Below are 26,200 nucleotides of genomic sequence, written 5' to 3'. Positions count from 1 at the left end.
TTTCACTTGAGTCAGCCAGAAGTATCAACATTGCCTATGGTCCGCCGTCGATTGTTCGTGACATGACGTCCAACTGTATAAAAACCCAAAGCTTTAATTCAATGAACATTCAATTGTGTGCACTAGTATAAGGCGAAACGCTGTCCGTCTAATAAAATATAATAATTAAATCATTTGCATTTATATTCCATCCTTCTGCTTTACTACATACTATGTCTATTTGAAGCATTGAATGGCGCTATTTATATCCTTATCTTACACTTGGCTGGCACAAAAAAGGATATTGTAGTCGTAATCGTTCATTGAGTGTGCCAATATCATCGGAAATGTCTCAGAAATCCACAGGCCGGAGACTAACTATAACTGATAACTTTACGGTTCACCTAACTCAAAGTAAAAAAGGCAAGGAAAAAGACAAATAAAACACAAATCTAAACACATGACTAGCTTTATTCTCAGACACATACCGTCTCAACATCGTACGAACTAACCGACAAGTCTTCCGATCCGTACAACAATTATACACGTTCCTTACTTGCTAACAATGTCATCCTTAGTTGAGTGGACTGCGGTCCTGCCCTGTGCCCAATGACTAGTGCTGGGCAATGATATTTTTACTATGATGTAAAATATACTATTTGTTTCAATGTGAAGAGCTTCTCAGGCCGTACTAGACGCAACTTAGTTTCGCTCTGAAGTGCGCTATCAGCCAAGTCGCTGCCAAGTTAAAGACAGCATCTCAAGAGCGTCACTATTTAACTAACATCTCAAATGATATATTGAGACACAGCAGCGCTGACTACGCTAAGAGACGCTCAAATAACAGTTCAAGTTTAGTATATTAAGACATTACTCAAGGATGCGGTTGGTTTAACAACACGGCCTTGGATAGTATTGGACAAAACAAATCAAATGAAAACTTTCAAACACTATAGTAATATTGGATTCTTAAAATGGGATTTGATAAAAAAATCTTCAATCACTTTTCTACAGTACAAAGAAAAGTAGGCATCCGTCACCTGAACACTGACCATAAATAAACACAATGCTAAATACCGATAACGTCCATCTTTATATGACATGGATAGACATAGCAAGACATAGGTGCTATTATTTTGCAAATATGCATAAGTGCGCGTTTTGATTTTGCACACGGCATAATGTAATTTTTCAAAATACACAGAAGCGCAGTCCACTTACAATTCGTTGCACAATTTTAAACATCTGATAATGAAACAATATTTATTTTGGTACAAAATTTAAGCTCGCGCGTGTTAAACTAACATCTAGGTACCACTTAAATTTTGATCGACGCCAAATTTTGTGAATTCATTAAAGTAAACATCAATTTTATTTAATATACTATTAAATATATAATAAACTTATGCTCAATGACTTTTTAAGTGTGACCAATTCTAAAGACCGTATGTAATGTAGGCACGTTTGTATTTTTGTAGATTGCGACCAGGGTTGCCAACTTAATAACGTTATGAGGATGATTATCGCTGTGATGTCTCATTACTACGCTGTTCTAACTAAACTAATGAGGTTAGTTAGAACATCGTACACCGGACATGGATATCCTGGATATGATCAAGTTTAAAATCGTTATTACAGAAATCCCTTTGAATACAAAGACTTTTCAATCCATCGCGAAAATGAACCAATCAGAACAAAGTTTTTTACTCACTTATAAATGCCTTATTTTGATTAGTTTATTCTTGGGGTTGGATCAAAAATTAAGATTGTGATCGTCGTACGAGACAATTGTGATTAAGTTTGAGGATAGCCCTTGACGTTTTCATATCATAGAAAGAGAGCTCTGCAAATGTTGGGTAAATTACCACTACCAACAGCAATACGAATACAGGGCTAGTCTTTATATGACCATTGTCATTAACGTATTTTATCGTATTGACAACCCTAATCGCCACCAATATAGTCTATAAAAAAACTGTCGTAATAGTGGGATTCGCAATATTCAGCGACCAAAGCTAAAATAAAATAATTAAGCCCTTAAAATTAGTCACAATAATTATACGTATTCGCTAAGTTACTATAATAATTACGATAACTATACCAAAATACATGAACAACCGTTTGGCCACGCACGTGGCAAAAATAGGAAAACATAATTGATTTTCAAAGACGTACCCAACTTAATAGAATTTTTGATGTAGAAAAGGGACTATTCCGTTAGTTATCTATCTGTTTTTTTTTTATAAGATCTTCTTGTTATATAGGAGGTACAAATTAGGAAGTCAATATGAAACTGTTTGATTTCCCTTAAAAAGAGAACAACATAGATAGATCGACACTATTGATTCTTATTTTATTGTAGGGACATAAAATCAATGATTAGTGCACTTGGGTACGCCATTGTCTCCATACATTCAAACATACTCGCGTATTGCAAAACAAGCAACAAAATCATTATCAACAAGATATCGCTTCTCTACATCTGTAGGTAAAAGTAAATTGTTCTATAAAGCGCATTAACTAGGCTGTGGGACACTCATTACGTACATTTAATATTTACAAAAAAACTATATTAACTCCATATCGGCTCGTCACTAAACGCATGTATGTAGTATGAGCTAGTCGTTTACACATCGAGTCGAAGCACGGTCGAGACGCAGGCGCACCTTTTCTATCTTCTTCGCACAGTAAAAAAATAGCATGCAACTCTTGAAGTTTGTGCGTTACAAAAATTCCAAAGGGAATTCATTTTGCATTGATAAGGAAAGATGCGCGGGCGCAGTGTCAAACGACATTATTTCAAAACTCAATTCTAGTTATTTGCGTCTGTTTGCATTCTCGCCCCCGCCTCGACTTCACGAGCAAATCTTAAACTACAACACTAGTGCAATTCCACTTATCGATGCAAAAATATAAATAAACATTTCCATCTGATAAAATAACACTCGTCTATAAGAAGGCATTGGTGTGAAATATCTAACTGTTTAATCACTAACAAAATAAATATTCTGTAGGCACTGTTGAACAAACTCCGACTAATCGTACACATATTTTGTTGTCCGTACGTTGAACTATTGTCATATTATATTGAACAATATACGCCTTTATAGTAATGTTTTACATACCGACATAATATTGTACACGCAACGCAAATAGCTAAATAATTTGAACTTCTTTCCTTATTCTTTTCTTAACAACTGCAGCGTTTACTTTCGATGATCTCTCCCAAACTTTGCTACGTAATTCATTTTGTAGTCATTCATTTTGACACACAATAAGTATACATAATGTGAATTAAATTAAATCATGTATTTAAACGTCACTATTTGCGCAGCACGTACAACGTCAGAAAAATCATTCACAACTCCTGTATACCCTATTTATTCCGTAACACAACCAGCAGTTGTGCCAAACGACGTGACAATTACTTAAAGAAAAGTTAAAATTTAAAGAGCTCGGTTCAACATCAAAGCGCCCCAGCACTTACTGCATTCATACCTATTGATGGGATTCTGAACCTAAATTATAGCCTGACCAGGATTTTTTACTATGACAACGTTAACTTTAAAACAAAACGTTCAAAGTGGCGGCTCCAAAGATTATTATTTTCCTGGTCAGGCTATAAGGACCATAAAAACTGCGAAGGGTCGGTTTCGGCAGTAATCTCCACTTAGCCGCCCTAAAAGAGACAAAAACAGCTGGAAATTCAGTCTATATTTTTCAGCAAAAGAGGTTAAATAAGAGCCTCTGACCAGAAGACACGTAGGTACCAGCACAGGGTCAAATTACAATATGTCACGTTGTTTGGCAAATATTATACAATCACAAAATACTGTTTACTAAATTACAATAACATTACAACATACTTTATTATTATGAAAAGTGATCAGCGCCGTAATTAGGGTCTAGCAATAGGGGCGCAGACCCCCCACTGTCAACAACCTAAAAAATCACAATCAGGACCTCGCCGCACTCTTGTCAAATGAAACGTCAATCGATACTGAATCGCCGCAAGACAATTCTGATCTCAACAATCGAAGGAGTCGCAGTTGACTAAAATCATCAACCGCTTAGGTAAATTTCTTCGTCTCACCAGACAAATACTACCGATCCATGGTGAAAACTTTTTCTCTAAACAAATATTATGCGCTAATGCCCTACTTACAGCGCTGAGTGTGGTGACTTAGGCCGTCGGGTAACATTCACGTCACTAAGGCGACTACAAGCCGTGCACGAAAAAACCGCGTAAATCAAGAAACGCTAAAAACCTCGATAAAATTCTTACTTAAACATAATTTAAAAATGCACTCTACAGGACTGTCACAAGAACCTTTGAATAAAATACATCAAATGCACATAAGGTCCAGTAAAGTCTTATTCCAGGATTTAAAAATTACGCGGCCTTTCCCCTTGTGCGGCCATATTGTGTAGCTTACGTATTTTTCAACGGTTCTAAGTTGTGGTCATTATACAAAAAACATGATTACAGTTGATTCTAACTACTGATGGTAAACAATATGGTTATAAACACGTCTAGAAGCACATTCGCTGGTGAAAAGTAGAGAAAAATGTCCTACTAATAATTGCTAGCCGACTACTGAATTCACACTTTTTATAGGAATTGGAATTCTTGTAAAAAAAATTACATTCCCCACTACAATTATTGTAAGCCGATATATCCACACACACAAGGTTAGCAAAATTCACTGATCGTAGTGATTAGTAGATTCCCATAAAAACTAACAAATAAATCCTATGCAGATGATGCAGTACACGCACTCGAGATAACTAATTCTAAACATTACAAAATGTCGATGTATCTAGACGTGTTTAAAAAGAAAGCAAATGCAAAATGGCTGCATAATAGTATCTGGTAAACCCGGAGGTAGAAATAATATTCTAGATAAATTATATAAGTATATTCATTATATCCTCGTATTAGGAACGAGATGTCACAAAAATACATTCTTTGGTGTATTTAGATATACAATAACTTAGATATTCTATACATAACGAGGTGCCAGTGGCGGATCAGGATCAACCAGTTAAGAATAGAGCAACTATATTTTATATATTCTGGACTATAGTGTAAAGAGTAAGATATGTTAATGTGTGAATTTTATTGTAATAGGTATTTGGTTTCCACCTCCTATAAACACTAAAGGTAATTTGTATGTGTGAGTGTAATTTGACATTATGGAGAAGGAACATGAATAGTGAAATGTGACATAGCTTATTAAACCTTCAGCATCCTATCACTTTGTAGTTATTGTTTTATTTAAATAGCTGAACCGCCACTGGCCGCTGCGTATTTGCAAGATAAAAGCATTGTGGTGGCAAAATTTTAACACCAAATAAATAATTTCTCTTAAACATAACCCGTAAACCAATAAACTGCTTTAATCAATGGTGAACTTAATAAATCTATGGTCACTTTTATTCTCAAACTCTTTGAAGTGGGAGATGTGACAAAAACTAATTTAGTTGCAAACACTGATCAATATAGTTTATTGGCGAGGGGAATATTTTTATGTGGATATTTTCATAAAAAAAATCATTAAAATAATTCTAATGAAACAAAAGCTGCAATATCTACATATCAGAAAGGAGGGTCATAAAAATATTTGTAATCTAAAAACACTGGCAATTTTTAAATGTGTCCAAACACGTCTCCACTGAAACATGGAGGGGACGTGACCCCCCATGAAACACAAATAAATACATCATTAACTTATCTAGGCACATGAAGTTATTTGTAATTATCGTATATCCTAACTTATTTAAACACCGAATACGCGGCTGGACACAACATTTATACATAAAAATATATTTTTACAATATAATAATGGAATATAAGATTTATTGTAATATTTATCGTACGCTTGTCTATGACGAAATTGCAAACTACCGGCGAATGTAAACTCACGCACGAATAGAATAGACTGACCTAAACTCGAAACCTACGACTATCTTAATGCATCCCAATTAGTGATTCATTGATGACAAAATTTAACGACAAAAGTGTACAACCATATAATTAAAACTATTAGCTTGGTATTATTAAGAGTGGACAGTATGCTACATTTTATGATCTATTTTATTGGTACCAATTATATTTGTCTGTATATTTTGATACCATGGTCCAGTTATTTAAATATATAAAATTAGTATGAAATATCTTATATTAAAACTGAAAATTTCTACACATATACTCCGATATGAATATTATATCCTGTACGCAATACGTATAAAACTAAAGTAACAACAATTAGTTTATTACTACGTAACTAGTCTTACCAATGTATTATGTAGATTATAGTTCTGTTACTATATGTTGTCACACTTATGTTAAAATTATCTGGTAGTTTAATCACTTTAGATAAATCACTAGAATTTGCAGAGGACATTTTCTGAATTTTTATTCCCATATTTCAAATTCTGAGTACGTGCCTGGCGTGAAGCCAATCGAACGTACAAAAATTCTATAATGCGATGTTGTATTATAAAAAGACAATATGATTCAGTGTCTAAATATGACCACTGCAATTATTTGTAAGGTTGAAGATGTATAGAACCAACTTCGAATTAGTCGAATGAAACTTCAAGTTGTTTTTCTAAACATTGTTCTGTTTTGAAATAGTATTTTTAAAAAGATTACAAATTGTTGTTCGTTCACAATCATTTTCAAGGTTGAATTTACGGACTCATCCTAAAATTTCAATATTATATACCCATCTATCATATAATTTAAATATTTCTTATTTTCAAGTGCGACAATCTTAACTTTATTTATAATCTAATATGGTTATAAAATACATTTTCCGTAGTGAGTTCGCACTACCTTAGCTTGCACTGTTATGACTCTAATGTACCATCCCTCAGCACATTCAGAAATTTGAAACCTAACTATAAAATGGTACATTTTAATCGACATATATATAAAATGGAGCAATTGGAAATAGCTCTTATTCCATTGTACGTATAACCCACACATTAATTCATGTAGACCGAAGTTAGTCATTTGACACTTTACGACGCCTATTCCGACTAACTTCAGTTTACTCTAAAGACAGTGTATACTTACGTACTATAATGGACACCATGAAGGAAAATATTTTAAAAATTATCTACTGTGGTCTTTGGACTTCCTCAAGTAGTTGCTATAATGCGTGCGGTTTCGACTTGTCATTTAAATATACAGCAAATTAAACTATTATAATATATAATTTCTATTGGATACAATTTTTCCAAAAAGCAACATATATTACCTATATAATATGTTTAGCTGTTTTTTTTAAAAACGGGGCAGATAAATTAATTAGTATTTGTATCTACTCGAACGATGACTACGGATATTAGCTTGAGTCTAGTGTCTGGAGACCGGCGCGTGATTCCGTCTTCTCGCTATCGGCTGTAGCGACCACATATTTGGCACTAAAGCCACATTTCTATAGCGCAAGTTGTCTGCAGCTCGATTAGTAGAAAAGCTTACCCTGCAACCCGCAAGAGTAACGTGTAGTTTGTTTGGTACTAACATACACATGTGACGTCATACTTGCGTGCAAGTACGTGTAGTATGAACGCGGCGTTACTGGGCGGTTCACTCGCAATGTTTCTTGGACTTCTAGATTGCAGCATGTGTGACGTCATACCTGCATGTAGTACGTGCTCGGTGTAAGCGTGGCTTGACTAGCTGATCACTCGCAGTGCATTTTGGACTTCTTGCACTCGATCGGGTCGTCGTCGTCTTCCTCCTCGTCCTCCCAATCCCACTCCCCCTCCTCCTCCTCCACGTCGGCGCGCATGTTGTCCTCAGACAGATCGTCGTCTTCCTCCTGCAGTAGCAATTGAATGATATTGAATCAAGTAATTTTTCCTACTTCATTTTTTTATAATGGCTCCAGTTTTTTAGGTCAACTTTCCCGAGACAGCGTAATTTGAATTATTCAGATGATATTAGAGTAATCAATAATAGTTTACTATTAAACAACCCCCGTAAAATTGAGGTATCAGACACCATATAAAATCGACCAAGCATACGAACATGAGTATGCAGGCATGTATGCGTGTTTTTGTGTACGTGTACGTTCGTGTAAGTGTGTGCGTGTGTGTACAGACCAGCACGCGGTGCATGACGGCGATGGGCGGCACGCGCTTGTGCGCCGCCACGCGCCGCTCGATCAGGTACGACACGTACTCGTCGTACAGCAGCCGGATCAGGTGGAACGAGCCGAACGACGCCGCAGACCTGACACACAACATTATAACATTTACACGGGCATCACTTCAACTAGTTATATTATCATTACGTTACAGGAACCCACGGGTAAAATGCAGATACTGCAGGAGTCTCAGAGTTTTATACGTTATGTTAATATGAAGTTAATGTGAAAGCGAGTAAAATTGTTTTTGTTTGTTTTGTGTACCGGAGCGTGAGTTCGCGTATGACGAGCGAGGAGTAGAAGGACCAGTCGAGCAGCAGGCGGCGGGCGCGCGCCGTGTAGCCGGCGTGCTCGGCGTGCTCGGCGCGCTCGGCGCGCTCGGCGTGCTCGGCGAGCTCGGGCTCGTGCTCGGCGCGCTCGTGCGGCGCCAGCGCGGCGCGCACGCACGCGTCCAGCCAGCTCGCCCACTGCTCCAGCGACGCGCCGCGACCTAGCGTCGCCTGCGCACACATACAACAACACAATCATATTCTATACACCAAACTGATGTTTGTGTGCAGGACGCACATATTAAAGAAAGAGACAGCGCACTCACGCATGCGCAGTAGGTGTGTCGAGCGAAACGACACACCCAGAGAGGGACGGACAATGCGCCCGCGCACGTGTGTGTGACTGTTTTTTAGTGGTATGTTATAAAGCGATCTCACGACCGAGATATTAAAGTGACAGTGTAGGAACTTTACATAGATATAGTTTTAGCTTTTGCCTACCCCATGTCATAAACAGGGACATTGTATATAAATTCGTATCATAGTAAATAGCGTTTTTAAGGCATTTGTGCGTCGATTAATTTAATTTTCTTGTGTTTTGTTAATGTAACTTTTCTTGTATCGCACATAGGCATATTATTTTTATGCGTAGTTATAGGTATTTGATTTGCCTATAAAACAGTGTAACTTTCGTATAGGGGACTCAAGAGGTCCAACTTTTAATTGTGAAAAAGTAAGAGCTAGGAAGTGAAAATGAGGCTGCAAAAGGCTCTATTTTTGGCGGCTCTCCCTACGGGATAGCCGGGTCATATATAAGTGAGTGCAATTTTGGCATTCAGTGTGTTCCAATCAGTTCGGTTCGGTCCAGTACAAATCAGCTCAAGAAAAGGAAGAAAAACAAGAAGCCCTGAAGTGTTCCAGCCAGTGCAGAAAAGGGAGAGAGCGACGTGCATGCCGCACCGCTCACGCTGCACTGCGAAACGTACGCCGCTACAGTGTGTTCGCCGGAACTTTGTATTGTTTTTACGTGTGTGAATTAAGTGAATATAAGCTTAAAAACCTCCCGGGCCTTATTAATTGGCATTGCCACCTCCCTTCACGCAATCCAGCACACATTGTGGGGACGGAAAGGCGTTCTGTGCCGATCCTACGCCCCACAGTTTGCGTCATGTGAAAATCGAACAAAGGGTTGAGCTGACCTGAATTTGAGTCGTTTAAGATAGAACTTTATCGTTTCTTTACATTTATTTACTATCGATCCCAAGAATAACTGTAGCGTTACTAATGTTAAAATTATCAAGTTGAAACAACAACAATATACAATTACTTATCCCACCTTAAAGTCTGCCTCAAGTCTCTGCGCAGTGGACGCGCTGCCGCACGAGCACGCCCACGCCGCTTGCTCTCGAACCACTCTGAAGTCCACGCGGTTCAGATCTGCCAACATCTAAACATAGAAAGAGAATAAACATCTAATATTTTAGAAGTAACATTTTTTATTCTATATGCTTGGGAATAAATTTTACCGTAGTATTTTTTTTATTAATGGCAAGTTTTTGTAACTGAAATGTGACAACTAGCTGTCGTCCACTGTTTGTCAACATTTCGTGATGATAGTATAGTGTGTGGTGTTGCAGGTGTAGTGCCCTGTGTGCACCTGGTGTATCTGGTGGTGGTTGGTGAGCACGGCGCGCGCGGCCTGCGCGAGGTGGTTGAGCGAGGTGTAGCGCCGCAGCGCCGCCGCCAGCGCGCCCGCCGCCGCCGCCTGCGCGCGCGCGCTCGCCGCCGGCACCCCGCTCGCACCCCCGCACACCGCCGCCTCCACGCTCTTCGCGAAGTTGCGGATCGCCTGACACACACCATACATAAATATACACCTGCCTTCGCTATCTCTACACTACTACCTTAAAGTCAACTAGGAAAGAATGTCAATGCCACTGAGTTCACCTGTATACCTTATGTATAAAGTGTATTACATATATACATCTGAGCCTATTGATATACATTTGGTTGAGATTTTATGAATGAATAAATATATAATTGAATATGAATACGGTATACGACACTATTCTAGTAGTGTCGGGTAACCTGCGTGAGATGCGGCGGGATGGGGCGCAGCACGTCGGGCAGCAGCAGGTCGACGGCGCGCTGGTGCAGCTGCAGGTCGGCGGCGCGCAGCCACCGCGCCACGTCGCGCCGCGCCGCCAGCCGCCACAGCACGCGGCGGCAGAGCGTCGCCCCTCCCCCCCGCCCGCGCCGCCGCCGCCGCGCCAGAACGCGCGCCGCGCCCGCTCCACGCCCGCCGTGTCCAGCGCGCCCACCGCCTCCAGGAACGCCGCGCCGTGCTCGCTGCACATGTCAGTATATTATTCTTCTATTGCGTATACTTATATATCGAACGATCGTCACTTCATGATATTAGACATATTATATAACTCCACTTGTACCAAGTTATACAGAACTCACCATTATGAACAGATTAGGTTCACGATCGTACCGCCGAATCATAAATAAGTACTCAAAATAATTTAGCATCATTAGTTAAAACTACGTACCATCGTCAAAATGTTTGCCACTATACAGGGCGTAAAAAAATACTTAGGAAACAATGTTTCTCTCCCACGACATTTTTTGTTTGCTCGGAAGCATATCTATACCCACTAATATTTCCACCTATCTTCGTTTTCGAAAATGATTCCTTTACATCCTGTACAATTTTAAAATTTGTAATTAAGTCAAAACGTATGAAACTCGTATAGTGCTATTGATAGTGAACCGTTAGTATTGATGACATGACAGCGTGTGGTTACCGGTGGTGGCGGCGCAGCGCGTGCAGCGCGGCGGGCGGCACGTCGGGCGGCAGGTCGCGCGCCAGCAGGTCGGGCGGGTCGGGCGGCGCGGCGGCGCCCAGGTACTGGCGGTACGCGCCGCCGCCCGCGCCGCCGCCGCCGCCGCCGCTGCTGGCCGGGCTCGACGCCGCCTCGCGCTCGCTCGAACGAGACCGGCCCTCCTGCGGGACCGACACTCATTTCAACTTCAAATAGACAAACTTAACTACTTCCAAGTTAATCATTTTGTCACAATACTGCTAAAATCTAACATTTTCAAAATAAATATTCTTCAACAAAAATGATATCCTTGCCCCTTCACACCTCACGCTTTCCTCGTACCAAATTCCTAATGTTTATCACCATTTATAATCAAGTCAGTATGTTTAGTGTTCTAAGCTCCTATAAAAAACTAATATAAAGTTGTGTACCTGCGCATCGAGCACATCCGTCTTATCGTCGTGCGCGTCGTGGTGCACGTCGTTGTTGGCGGTGGGCTTGGCGCGTATGCCGTAGTAGTGGTACTTGGAGTTGCCGCGCGTGCCGAGCCGGCGCGTGCGCAGCCCCACGAACACCGAGCGGATCAGCTTGCCGAACGACGCCGCGTTCACCGGCTCCAGCCGGTGCGCCGCGCAGTGACGCAGGTAGTGAGAGTACAGCGTCGAGCGAGGGAGGGACACGCCTGATATGATGTGGCGGAGATTGATGACAAAATTATTATTGATTTTTAAATGTCATATAGTTTTACATACATACGTCTTAAAAAACTAAATATATAAAATCCAAGCTAAATAATATTTGATTAAGACATCACAGCACTCAAAGCTATAATGCTTAAAAACTTCGAATTAAAAAATAACAAATTGTATGGGTCATTAATGAAGTACTTTCTTCATAACATAGTATACCTGTCAGGGTGATAATTTATGGCAAGTACTAAATGTATGAGGAGAAGTGGTTACCCTCCGCGGTCTCGTAGTGGTCGAGCAGCCACTGCACGGTGGCGGGCGGCATGCGCGGCGGCTGCGGCGTGGCGGGCGACGCCGGCGCCTCCGCCTCGTCCCCCGCCACCTGCGCCGCCACACACAACACTCACACACCTTGTCAGCCGGCGAGACGCCTCGCCCCGCGGCAGTCGATGGTATATACAAATTATGACTTGTATAGTAGCCAAACATATTAATAGACAGACATTCAGGGTGTCGCCAGTGTACATTACTAGTAGATCATTGCTTTTTTATTAAATTCACACTGCATTGATGTAAGTATAGTATCTCAATCTATGTCGCTCGTATTAAAGTATTTAATCAACAGCTAAAATGTATTAAGTAAGGCCATACTAATATGTAATGGCATTGATTATGAAATCAGCGAAACGAACGGCATACATTATAGTCATGACAGAGAAACAGTATTAACAACGACAACAGCCACGCCGCTACCTACCAAATTTTGTCGTTTTAACTAAAATGATCGTTAACTATTATTATTGTAGCCCACATCAATTCTAAGACACAACATAAAGTAGTGCACTCACGACGACCCCATAAGCGGCGTACTCTGCGTTGGAGGCGCCGCCCCAGCCGTTGTCGCCGGAGGACCCCTCCGCGCCCACCGTCGCCACGCCGTACACCGGGTACGAGCGCAGCGTCTCCCTGCGGCGACAATGTACACTGACAATCTTGCTTGTCCACAGTTGATCATTATGTAATTTGGGTACTTTAGTGGAAAAAAGTGATCATTCATTTCTTTCCGTTATATATATGGACACGACAAAGTGACCCTACTGTCAGAGACGGCAGGAAAGAGCTAAAACGGACCACCGCCTGGAGCTTTAAGTTTACAGGTGCCTCGCGCGATGCCTTGGAAAATCTGTTTTACGATCTTACCGACAAAACTACTAAAGCCACGGCTCTTTTTTATATATAAGTCAAAAAACGAACAGGTGAACCTGACGTTAATGATCCCCACTGCCAACCCCATAATTCCAAAAGAATCATGATAAACAGTGTTTTAACCACCACGCGAGAAACAAACTGGCGACATCGCGCCATACGACTATAGCTCTCTTTAGTATGGACGTGATTGACCATCCGTCGGAAAATGTACTTGGACGTCCGTTTCCTTCTTATCAACAATTATTAAGTAATTTTGGCTTATATTAATTACTAAGGACTTCAGCCACCACCAAACTAAACCCAGTTATAACAAATAGCCTAACTCATAATTGACAGCATTCCTGGAAAATACAGAATATAACAGCGGATCACGAGTGATATATGCAACAAAAAACATTTTACGCAAACACTTTCAAACTCTGTAATATATTAATAAACACTTGACACAAAATACAAGTCATTAATACTTTTTTATGTAGCTACATGAATTGTAAAATACTTTGTAAATTGACAACAGTATTACTTATATATGTGTAAGCCAATCGAAACGATACGTAATAATTCGGGAAGCGGGCGTGAGCTCGCGTGGCGTCACACAAAATGGCGGATCGCGCTGTTACAAACGCATACATATAACTAGTTCCTATAGCAATACTCTGTATTATAAATATTATAACTGCATTTCTGAAAAGATAATAATTGATCTACTTTTTCAAATTGATAAGCTAATCACATATTAATAGGTGGAGAATTTGGCCAGAAGTATAAAAAAACCTTTTCTGTATTTTTAAGTAAATATAAAATAGTCATTCAAAAGAGAAACACAAGATAGACGCAATGAAATAACTCAAAGTCTTGGATTTCCAGATTGGAGTGAGCTGAGATTGCAAAGTAATAAATAAGAATGCATTTGTATTAGGCTTAAAATAGTTTCTACACCCAAAATTTAAACTGTTTTTTTTTGTGCTTAGAAATTTAAATCAATCTGCTGTTTCTTCCGTCTTCGCAAGGAGAAAAAAGGAAAGAGATATTATGAAATTGCAGATACAGCCTTAACACATATTTCCAAGGTCAATAATTGATATCCAATACAATTTGATATCTCGCTTTAAATTTTTCCCAATAAATACGTTTTCTTCCTATAAGTAACCATATCTGCCGGTTAAAAGTCAAATAAAATTAAAAAGTACTTTAAAACAGAAAAAATGCCTATAACAGTAAAAATCTCCAAATGGACAACAAGGAATCCCAAAAAAAAAATAGATTTTTTTTTTCTTACATAGTGGTTTGGTGACCTTGGGTGTATATCTCCTGCGGCTCGGTAACATACTGCACGTGGTAGTTGACACCGGTACCGCCTTCGCCTGCAACACAAAAACTACATTATTATTTATGGTTAAGATTGTAATCGAATTCTGAAGAGACAACATAAATGTTCCCATAATTGTTGTAAACCCGCAACCTGTAGATAACCATGCTATAGGATTATGTAATTGTGTAAGAAATATAACAAAAAAGAAATGCATTTTTTATAAACCAAAATATTGTTTGTCAATAAGCTAATTAAGCTTATAATTAAAAGATGTAACTGTTAGGCAAAAATATTTTTTATTGCCCAGCCTTAGATTACCACATCAGATATTAAATAGAGATTATAAGTTAACTCAAGCAAAACATTTCATAAAAAATATTATATCGATATTATTAAACCGACACCAAGACAAATATTTTAAGTTATTAAAAATAAAGCTTTATGTATGTAAGTAAAACAAGGTGTAACCCTGTAAGATTCTAATAAGATTTAAAGAATGTTAGTCGATAAAAATATACAATTAACTAATTAATAAAATATGATTAGAAATTAGTAAATGTTTACAATTAGTCAAAAAAATCGCCGTTTAAAAAAGTAATCACGAAGGCCTAATAAATACTCTACCTAAGATTTTAATGCTGCCTATATTTTAAAAAAATAATTAAATTCTAAATTTAAAAACTGGACGTGTTAACACCTGCTCTAAACAATGACTGATCGTATCACTACACTCACAGGGGTAATACGAGCGGTATCTCGGCACCTCCATTTCGCACCAAATCTCCCAGGCAACTCGTCCGAGTGCCGCCTCCGGACCGCTTCCCAGAACCTCACAATTACCTGGCTGTACTCGATACATCCGTCTCGCTCGCACTCTCTATCCCTCTCCCGCACGCCCCACCTGTTATTTTGGCCGGTGTAATTGATACATAAGGATATAATAGACAACTTCCCCCTTTGTTATGGATTCGCTGCGTTTTGTCCCGATTTGTATTGCACGTAGATTTAATTGGCGCTTTGCGAAATCGTATCAATGTCTGTTGACTTTGCCGTCTGGGCGTCGAATATCGATTCATATTTGCGAGGTCGAAATTACAAAATTTATATTGCATTTTTGTAATTTACAACATTTTATTATGCGTGTATTTTTCAAATTTATATTTTTTCGTAATAAACCTTATTAATTGGGATCGATTCAATTGCTAGCTTCCTTCATCCTGCTACTCTTTAAATTCCTCAAAGGTCAATAAACACAATTCTTGTGCAATATTTATGGGCAATCCAACAATAATTTGACCATCATGGACTGGACTGGACTGATCTAGGCCAGATGTCCATGAGTCCCTTCTTTTATATATACTTAACTGCAAAGATTTCCTAAATCTTTCAGTCAACAATCGTATGAAATTATGGATATAGGATCGAAGCCAAAGACAAAAAAAAGACAATCCGTTACTAAACAAGATTAGCAAACATTATGTACCGAAAAATGAAATATTGCATATCCCAAAAGAAGTAAAAAAAAATGAAACGAGATGAAAGCAAAGGAAAAATTCCTCTCGCACACTGTACATAAAACGAAAGGTAGGAATATCGGCCGACACGGGGCAAGGAGGCGGCGCGAACTTGACGAGCGGCATGTCGAATAGAACCAGCCAGGAATATTACAAAATAGGTGCCAATAAAAGTTATTATAAAGCTAAGTTAAGACTAACAAGTTCTTGCAGCAATATATTGCGCAAGAACTTCCAGATGGAACTAGCGATAATATTTCAACAGTTCTTTATTCATGCGATTTGTCGCAAGTTCTTTATGTCGGCTCATTGAGTACAAGATTTTTGAATACATCAAGGAGAGACAGTCCGATAATGTTAATTCACACGAGGTTATCTAATAACCCTCCACATTATAAAAAAAAAGATATTTGTACCTTGCACATCTCGATAATCAGCGCCATCTAGTACATATTTAATAGACATAATGAACATTTAAATAGAGTTACTGGATTTTTATATTTAACATTACCACCGAGAGTACTCATCCAACCACCAACAACCATATTTTCGTCGTATTTTTTTAGTATTACATATTTCCGCAAACTCAGCGAGTTTTCTTTACAAACTCTACGAGTGCCGTACCGAGTTTTGGTGTGCAGAAACTAAACTACTTAAACAATCATAAATTACAATATTTAATCGCTCTCGGAAGTAGCTTAATAATTCACATTTTCGTAAAATAAAGCTTATTTGTATCAACGTAGCATTACAACTGATATTATTTCATTAACATAACAATCATTAAAAAAAAAACCAAACACCCCAGCTCAGTATAAAATCAAAATTTAATATCAAGATACCCCATCGTGCGTCATGAAGATGCGCACGCGTCCGGCACGCGTCCAATCAAAGGTAGCACAGGTGCGGGGTAACACGGCGGTGACAATGGGGATCATCTACCCCATAACAACCGCCCCATTGATGATCGCTCAGGTAGATAATCCTTTGGGGCATTTCGCAATTATCCCGTATTACTTATTTCGAGTATCAGATTCGACGCCATGGGGAACTTTCGCTGCAATCGAAACTTTTAATTTGATGGGGCAATGTCGGCTGAAGGTGTATTTTGCTTGTATATTTAGAGAAGCCCATTAATTATGTAGTCCACCTGCGCTTAAATGTTACCGATTAATTGCATTTTTTCGACACGGTAATAGATGATGTAGTGCATTATTTCCGATTTTGATACTCCCGTCTAGAAATCTCTAATTACCGCTTATTATCGTAACGAACCCGAATTATATGTGCATATAAACAACTGCAAATCATAGCATTTTATACCAATACAGCTATGAGCAAGTTGAAACCATCATTTCGATAATGAAATATTATGCATAACTCCCATTCTTTTTACCCAATTAGTGAGACCAAACTGTCGCACATATAATTTTTTTTTCTCTGTAAGCTCTATGCCTACTCCCGTCCTCCTAAAATTATTAAAGTACTTCTTAGTTCTGTTCTTTCTTATTCTTATTTACTCACCTCATATCTATTCCCTTTTTTGGAAAAGCTATTTCCCATTAGAGGGTCCTACTCCTTTCCTTTGGAGTACTATCTCATCCTATACTATAATATCACATATAGTAGATGTTATCTAGTAACTATAGCTTACTCGGTATTCGATAAAACTGTCATGACTCATGATTGATGAAAAAGATAGTCATTCATTCCATTCAATCTATTGTCTACCATCGGTAAAACCCTTCCCGCTACCATCGAGCAAAGCCGGGCACTACAACTAGTCGCTGGGGTGCGTATCTGTCGGACAGGTGCGGGATAATCCGATCAAACGTCACGGGTTCGTCTGCTGTATTCTATTTGGTCATTGCATCAAAGAATTCTTTATGAATGGGTATTGTGTTGTGCCTCGATTTTTGATATTGCTATTACTTTGATGTTAGTATTTTTATAAGTACATGCTTATGAAACATAAAAGGTTTTGATAGATATTTTTGTTTGTTTGGTTATTATAGCTCTGAGAAACAGTACGACTGCGACAGATACTTGGGTAAATTAGTAAATGCCATAATTAAACTTATTTTTAATATAGCAAGCAAAAGCATTTCTGAATCTGCTTCTGAGTATCCAAATTCCATTTGAAATACCAAGGAATATTTAACATAGCCGAAATAGTGAAACAAGTTATTTCTATATATGTGACAAACATTTTGGGTTTGTACAATTTAAAAAAAAAACTCGCTAATAAGCCAAACAATTACTGCAAAAAATACCACTGAAAACAACTTGATTCACATCGTTACCAACATAATATAAAGCGTGTTATAAAAATGTAAATGTAAACTTGCTTTCGTGGTCGCTGAGGTGCTCGTTCTTGATCCGTGTCGCGGGCGCGTCGGAGCACCACGAGCCCTGCACTACACACGGCCGACAAAACAATGTGCAAATCAATCATAATGTGCTACTCACATGCGCGACAAATACGATACAAAACAAAATAAAACAAACTGTTCTTATTCTTGCGACACGGCTGGGAAATTAGTCAGATGAACATTATAATTAACTAATTGAAAAATACATCCTCTCCAACTAAAAATAATAAAAAGAAACTTATCATTAAAGTTTAACATCAATTGATAAATCCAGCCGTGTGACAATTTATTTAAAACTATATCATAAAAGTGCCCTACAATATTTGCTACATAATATCAAAAAGCTTGTACAGAAAAAAATAATCAGAAATATGAATATAATTCATGCAAAAATCTATATTTTGAAATTCTCTCATCTTCTCCACATACAGAGTGTTCCAGAAATAGTGCAAAATGTCGTAAGTGTTAAACAATTATTTTTTTTATTAAATCCTTAATGTTAGCAACTCCTAATTGGTCCATTTATAGAATGAAACTAATCCAAATTATTTTATAAAACTATAAGAAACTCCTCAACAGTCATGTTACATGGCATTCCTAAACAAGTCCAAGAGCGATAGCGCCATTTGACCGACTACCGTATCTTAACAAGATTGGTTTAGTGTGGAAATATTAATACTGAAGCCATATACAATATTTGAAGACGTATTTTTTTTAAATGGCATTAAAATCTTGCATAATATGCGTAAATAGAATTCGTTATCATACTTTACAGTTTCTTTAGCAAGTGATAAAAGGTATTTGCTGTCTATCTCCATTAAAATATTTTACACTATTAGTTAACAAACTATGTATAGATATTATATTATATTGCATTACAAAGCTCAATAAAACATTGTACGCTATTTAACAACAAGCTGTATATGCGAGTGTATACTGCGTCACTCACTTGCGACGGTGATGTAGGTGTGTTGCGCGTCGGCCGAGGGGCTGGAGTTGCCGGAGCTGTCGCCGTTCACGTCCACCACGGAGCTGGACACCTGCCGACACCAAGCCCGCATTTTATAGAGGAATTGTGGTTTTTAGATTTTAATACTGCCGTGCTAAGTTCAAAAGCGATATGTCAAAAAAAAACAAAAACTTCATTTTTATGTCGTCAGATACCTTAAAAAAATACCCATCCAATGAACTCATCTAAATAATGATATCTTGTTTAGAACTTGTTCAAAAAATCCTTAAAATAGTTTCTCTATCTCATTATTACATACAAAACTGCGATTATCTCGAAATATGCTTTCCCTGACATACCGCTTTTGCGCTTAGCACGGCAGAATAGGTACCTATTAACACTGGTATCAACGGATAAGTTAGCCCGCTACACCTGATGGTAAGTATGTGATGGATAGAATGGAGTCCAGGTAGAGCATCGATTGGTGAGAGATAATTATATAATTTCATAATATAACAAAATTAACATACTGTAGCTTATTTTAAATTAGAACAAAAGAGATTTTAATGTTGAAATACAACTAAACGAATTTTTTTCGCCATTTTACCGTTTAATTTTGACTCAAGATTCAACAATGTATCATACGCGAATATTTAGAATTCTATTGCCTTTTACTTTATATTTGACAAGAATTTTAAAATGCATCGAGTCACGCGGCTTGCGTGTTTAAGGTGGGCGAAAAGGTGATGTACCCGCATCGCACGAGATAGGGGAATAGTACATAATATCATTTATTATTACCTTTATTACTATAGTTTGATAAATAAACTTACTTTCTAAGTTAATAAACTATTTACATAATAAATCCAATTAGTTTTCTGTAGTATCTAATTAGAATTATTTGTTGTTTTTAATAAAAAAACGTAAAATATCTAATTGGAATGGAGGAACATATTGAAAGATGATACAATTCATCTGATAATTCCGTTTGTAGTAGCAGCACCATCCAGAATTTTCATTAAAACGCTAGTCTCCACCACACCGCACTTGTCACCTTCAGAAATCATATGTTTTCATAATATAATGAATTTCAATTCGTCCTTGTGAACAGTGTTCTACAATGCAGATAGCTACAGGGCGAGCAGGCTCGTTACATACAGTTAGTGTTGCCCAAATTCAGTCTTGGTCTTGCAGTCTTGGTCTTGTTCTTGCGTTTTTGCAAGACCAAGACCAAGAACAAGACCGCGTATTTTTAGCAAGACCAAGACCAAGACTGACCGTGCAAGACTTGAGCAAGAACAAGACGTAGCCTGCAAGACTCTTGCGTCTTGCAGCTAGGACTTAGCGCTATTTCACTGAGTAGTTAGGTGTAACAGTTCGGTGTATAGGTAGGTACGCTTAGGAATTCTATGAGACGCAAAAAACTGTATAAAAGAATATTAAAAACAGGACCTATGCGCATTAAGACTAATACCAAAAACATAGCGAATAAAAAATATCTATTAAAATCAAACTGAGTGCATGCATAGCTATGTTTTAACCATCGGCACTTTGATAATGCGGCATCAAAGGTTTTGTACTTACTTCTCAAAGAAATTTGCCGCTTTTCGGAAGTACATGGTTATGATACACGCGCCGGCGGCTTCTTTTGAAATCTAAAACAATCGTTGCCGCCACGCCGAAATCATAACATTTGACACTATTTGATTGCCGCCATAGGGCGTAGGTATACTCATGCAAAATAATTTCGAATTTTAAGAGTACCTACAGGTGTTCCAAAGAATAAATAAGTTTCAGAGTGCTTAGAATGAAAATGAATACATTATACTGATCACGCAAGTAGTATTATGATTGGGATAAAATGGTAAGGATAGCCCGACTAGAAATTTAAAAGTGCGACCAATGGGGCCCCTCTTGGGCTTCCCTCTTGGGGCCCACTTTGGGATGTCACGCAAAGCCCTCTTGGGCCCCCATTGGGAAATCCCAAATGGGCCCCCATTGGGAAAATCCCAAATGGGGCCCAATTGGGAAAATCCCCATCAGATCCCAATCTAAATTTATAAAAAATCTAAAATTTCAAAAATCAAAAATAATTTTGAATTACGGACTCTGATGGTACTATAACTTTATATTTCGATTAGAAAGTGAACTATTGGTTGAATGCATCCTTGTCGTCAGTTGGGCTCGAACTCGGGTCCTCTTGATCATCAGTCGTTCACGTTACCACTGGTCCAAGCGGGAATATTACATTCGTCGCTTTATTTGATGTACATCGAATCAACTAGATGATATTACTAATATTGCGGTTAAATGTTTAATATTTGTTTCTGTTTTTCGTTTATCTTAGTTAGATTTATTCAAGCGGAACTATTAGCAATAATTTACTATTTCAACGTTGGGATTTCCCACTTAAATCCCACTCAAGCCCCAATTAGGAAATGTTAACAATAATTTTTCATTTTTACTTTGGGATTTCCCACTTTGGCCCCACTCGGGTCCCAATTGGGAAATATTAATAATAATTTTTCATTTTTACTTTGGGATACAATGATAAATCGTAAAACTCTTTTATTAAATTTCTTATAAGTTGAAGGTTCAATCTCTTTCTAGACAGATAAGTATTGTTCTTTAAAATACAGTCAAGTTATTGTAATAGGGGACCGGCCTATGCTTGATTTTGCACATTATTCTATATGTAATGGTTAATAATACGAAAAAGAAGCACTCCTGCGAAAACTGCAAAAAAATTGGTTAAAAAATGAGCGAGTAATTCATATTTAAAATATTGTAATGTGTAAAAGTGGGCGCGATGTGGGGATATCGCTTCATCTCTTTCTTTCGCACGCGTCGTAATGCCCGATTACGTCACACGTGGATATTGCGCCTCTTTTCTGTTTCTTGTTACTTACCCCTTCTACCGAAATTGAAACACTTGCAACTTGTTGATTTTTTACCGGATTTTAATAATTCTTTCTGTGTTATAATTTATATTATGTAAATATTTGATAAAAGTAAAGAACAAAAATGAGTCCGGTACCCTATTAATTTGTTTTTTTACATGTTTTGGCAAATGTAAGCTTATAAATCATAAATGTTTATTAAGAAACAGTTACTTCCATGGAAAACGACATATAGGTCAGTTGATTTTTCGAATTTCTTATCAAATCTTCAGTTATTTATTAATCTGCTTGATCTTTACTATGGCTATGTTAATTCAAGCTCACAATGTTCCAATTCTAATACGTTTTTCTAAGATTTAAAGTAAACTTTAATAAATAGTAATAGACTAATAGGTAATTGCAAGACTTGCAAGACACTTGCTGCAAGACCAAGACCAAGACCAAGACTGGGAGCGCAAGACCAAGACCAAGACCAAGATCAGGTGTATTGGCGCAAGACCAAGACCAAGACTGGCTAAGTCTCGTCTTGTTCTTGCATTTGGGCAACACTACATACAGTGATATGTATGAACCTATGGTTATCATCCAGGGGAGGGCCCGAGTCGTAGACTATTTTGGTGGTTTTAATAATTTGTAGTAGTAAATGAGCTTGAATATACTGTAGTGATAGCGCATAGTTCTATGATGGGCACGGGCCACCGAGCCCCCTCCCTTAGAAATACTCATCTATGCCTACTGCTGACTACTCCCGACAAACTCCTATAAGAAACCTCCTTTGATACGGGCATAGCAAAATTACATTACACCTAATTGTAAGCAAAGTGTCGTTCAGATAGAGAATCAATAGACGAGAGATGGGCGTACAACGTCAGTCGAGTAATGTCAGTCTGTTCGAAACCGGATATACACAGGCTCATCCCAGAACGCGACACACGTCGGCCACTATGTCGAGTTTTACACCTTGTGTACGCTGGTCGGTATCCGGACGGATACAAATATCTTATCACCAAACAAACATCCATTGTCAGTGTGATTATGTAACATACCTGTTGTATGGCGTGCTGCAGGTGCATGGAGTTGGATATCTCCGGTATGACGATGAGGTCGCGCACGGCCGACGGGGAAGCGTCACCGCCCGCGCCGTCCCCCTGCGCACACAAATTTATGAATGTTCAGGGTTCATTAGTTGCAACGGTTGTTCAACGAAAATTCCATGTGGTAACAATAAACAAAAATATACGCTAAAACAAATAATTGACAATTTACTTATATTCTCGGAATATAATTGAATATGCGATTTCGGAAAGGGCACATGTCCGAAAATGTAAAAAGTTTAGGAAATGGACATTTTCTAAAGTAGTGTAAAAAAATTGATTTATTTTTGGTATAGAATTTGGGTTCAATTATCAATAAAAAGTTACAGAAGTTTTATTGCTATTTGTTAATATATACTTATACATTTCTCGATATTGATCTAGATATTGTATTCATGAGGTGTGCCCGTTTCGTAATTGCATGTTTAATTACGTACTACAGAATTGAAAGAAATTGATGGCCGTTTAGTCTAAAGTCGGGTCACCAGATCAATAACTAACAGCTTTTGATGAAATATTGAAAACCTATTACGTATTGTATTAAATAAGAGTGCAAACCTGTGCGGGCGCAGCGAGTTGCGCCGCCATGTCGGGCGAGGCGGGCGGCGACGACTCCACCAGCACCTCGTCGCCAGCGCACTCAAAGTCTGGAATAGCATAATCACAATAAATAGATAAATACCGTTTAGAGTAATACCACATAGCTGTAACGACTGCGCCATGATCAGTAAAGTAATAAATTCAATCAATACAAATATCCACCCGTTTTTCAACTAAGTATCCCTAATATTACTGAAAAATCTTAAAAAAGTCCTTATACGAATCAAAAGTATGTACTAGATTTTGGTTTTGATTAACTTCTTTCTTTGTAGAATATCCACATATAAATAGACTGAACGAAGCTGAATTTTTTAAGATAATAATTTAACCAGAAATTGAAATACTTTCTACAATGCCCGTAATGAATCAGCATGACATTTTTTTTACGTAAAGAACGTTCTAAAAAGTATGAAAACATGAGCATAAGATGTGTAGAAATTGCAAACGGACATGATGACAGCAAGTGGGACGATCTTATTGCTCTACTGCGCATATTGTGAAGCGACGTCCGCGATCGTAACTAGGTAGGTACCCCTTAATTAGTGTACACTTTTTATTGGAGTTTTAGACAGCAGAGTATTTTAATATGATAATCAATACAAGTATATCCTGTACAGCATAGTCATGCGTTAAATCTCCAATTGCTTCAAAACTGCATCACACTGTCTGGGGCGACACACCTGCAGTTGCTATAAGGTAGAAACCGATCAAAAACCGTATCAAGGCTTCGATCTTACAAAACAATTAGCAATAAAGTCATATTGCCAGAAGCAATAACTGGAATTACAAATAAAGTAGGTATATTGAATAAACACAGTTTTTCATTTAAAATTTAAATTCCCGGTCATAAGTCGGCAATCGTTCGATAAATATTACGCTATTTTAATGGAATGCATTTCAAAATAAATAAATGGTCAAAGTATATAGTACGTACATACCTACCGTTACCTCGTATGAATTATAACAAAAACATGGGTACCTCCACTAATTTACTAAATCAATAGTTCAGTATAGGCGTAAATCGCCATATAGGTCACAAATCCCCGAAAACTCATACAAATTTTGACAACCCGACCAGGTATCGAACCCAAGCCCCTCAGTTTCATACAATTAGTACACCACTAGATCATTGGGGTTACTTATATAATGAGTATAATACTCATTCTCAATTTTCCATTAGCCTGAATAACATCAAGGTAGGGTCTTTTTTAATCCACCTTCAATATAGCAATTAGAAAGGCAAAAGCCACCCCTATAGTTACCTGTTTAATGAAACCCTACAGAGAATGACAATTATAATGTAACATCATTTAAAATAAACAGTGACATGCACTTGTTATGTAAGATCATCAAAAAAGGAGAAAACTAATAATCAAAATGAAATAGTATTGACAAAGCTAAATGTGAAACCAACCAAACACATTACAAATTAAAACTAAATATTACACCTTATTATTCCATGAATCTGTATCAGATATTATTTTAGTAAATTTTAAATTCAAAAACAACATAGCATGCATATTAAACAAAAATAAAGAATTGTGTCTGAAGTAAATTGCATAACTCCATCCCCGGGTGATAGAGATGTTATTGATCTGCCGGGAGCGCGGGTGGAGATGGCCCTCGGAGCGTATCCAGGCAACACCTCATCCTTCCCTCCGCACCTTCACTCTCAACACCTAAGTACAACACTCACTTTCCAAATAGAACACATTTTCAAATCCCATCTGCGACATATTTGTGAAAAACACTGTTATTTAATATGAAAATTTAAAAGCACAGTATTTATTGTGACTGACACTGGGTGTTATTGATCTAACAACGGTATCTAGGTGAGACAGTTTGACAGTTGTTAGAGTGTGGTGTGGTGTGTGTGTGGGGGTGCAGGCAGGTGCTTTGTTATGCTTCGTCGCCACCACCTGCCCGTCACACATGGCTGAACAATACTGTTATTACAATTACATGTTATTGGAATTAGGTAACGGTGTTGTTACTGCTCCATCAATATGAGTGTTTCATCTATTTTATCAGTATTTGATGAGTGTGTACTTGTTGAGAGGTGGCCTGTGGATTTGTTATATTGAATCTGATATTGTGTGGGTTATTATCAGTTATACAAATTATCTCTTTGTATTGTTATATATTTAAAATGTTATAGGATGTTTTCAACTTACCCCTTCTCATGTTCAATATGTACCTATTTTTTAAAATTATTTATAATTTTATACACATAATATTTTTTGTTTGTGTGTTTCAAACGTATTTATTTTTCGTGGCATTTTCAGATTAATTCTGGCTCAAATAATAATGCTACAGTAGACAG

At 37.9% G+C, this 26,200-nt stretch overlaps 1 protein-coding gene across 1 annotated transcript; it reads right to left on the bottom strand.

Annotated features, from left to right (window-relative positions):
• Window positions 1-432: 432 nt before the first annotated feature.
• On the bottom strand, window positions 433-25,613 carry LOC115452427 (DNA-binding protein RFX2). Its single transcript, XM_037443174.1, is given in 17 exon segments — window positions 433-7,814; window positions 8,098-8,227; window positions 8,406-8,641; window positions 9,747-9,857; window positions 10,068-10,259; window positions 10,499-10,663; window positions 10,666-10,759; window positions 11,221-11,420; window positions 11,670-11,920; window positions 12,201-12,309; window positions 12,776-12,893; window positions 14,416-14,500; window positions 18,311-18,379; window positions 19,284-19,374; window positions 23,230-23,331; window positions 23,836-23,924; window positions 25,574-25,613. Coding segments are annotated over 17 exon segments (2,220 nt in total). The 3' UTR covers window positions 433-7,676.
• Window positions 25,614-26,200: the final 587 nt, after the last annotated feature.

This window comes from Manduca sexta, chromosome 26 (genome assembly GCF_014839805.1).
Source record: "Manduca sexta isolate Smith_Timp_Sample1 chromosome 26, JHU_Msex_v1.0, whole genome shotgun sequence".
Taxonomy (NCBI): domain Eukaryota; kingdom Metazoa; phylum Arthropoda; class Insecta; order Lepidoptera; family Sphingidae; genus Manduca; species Manduca sexta.
This window is presented reverse-complemented; position numbering and strand designations above follow the sequence as displayed.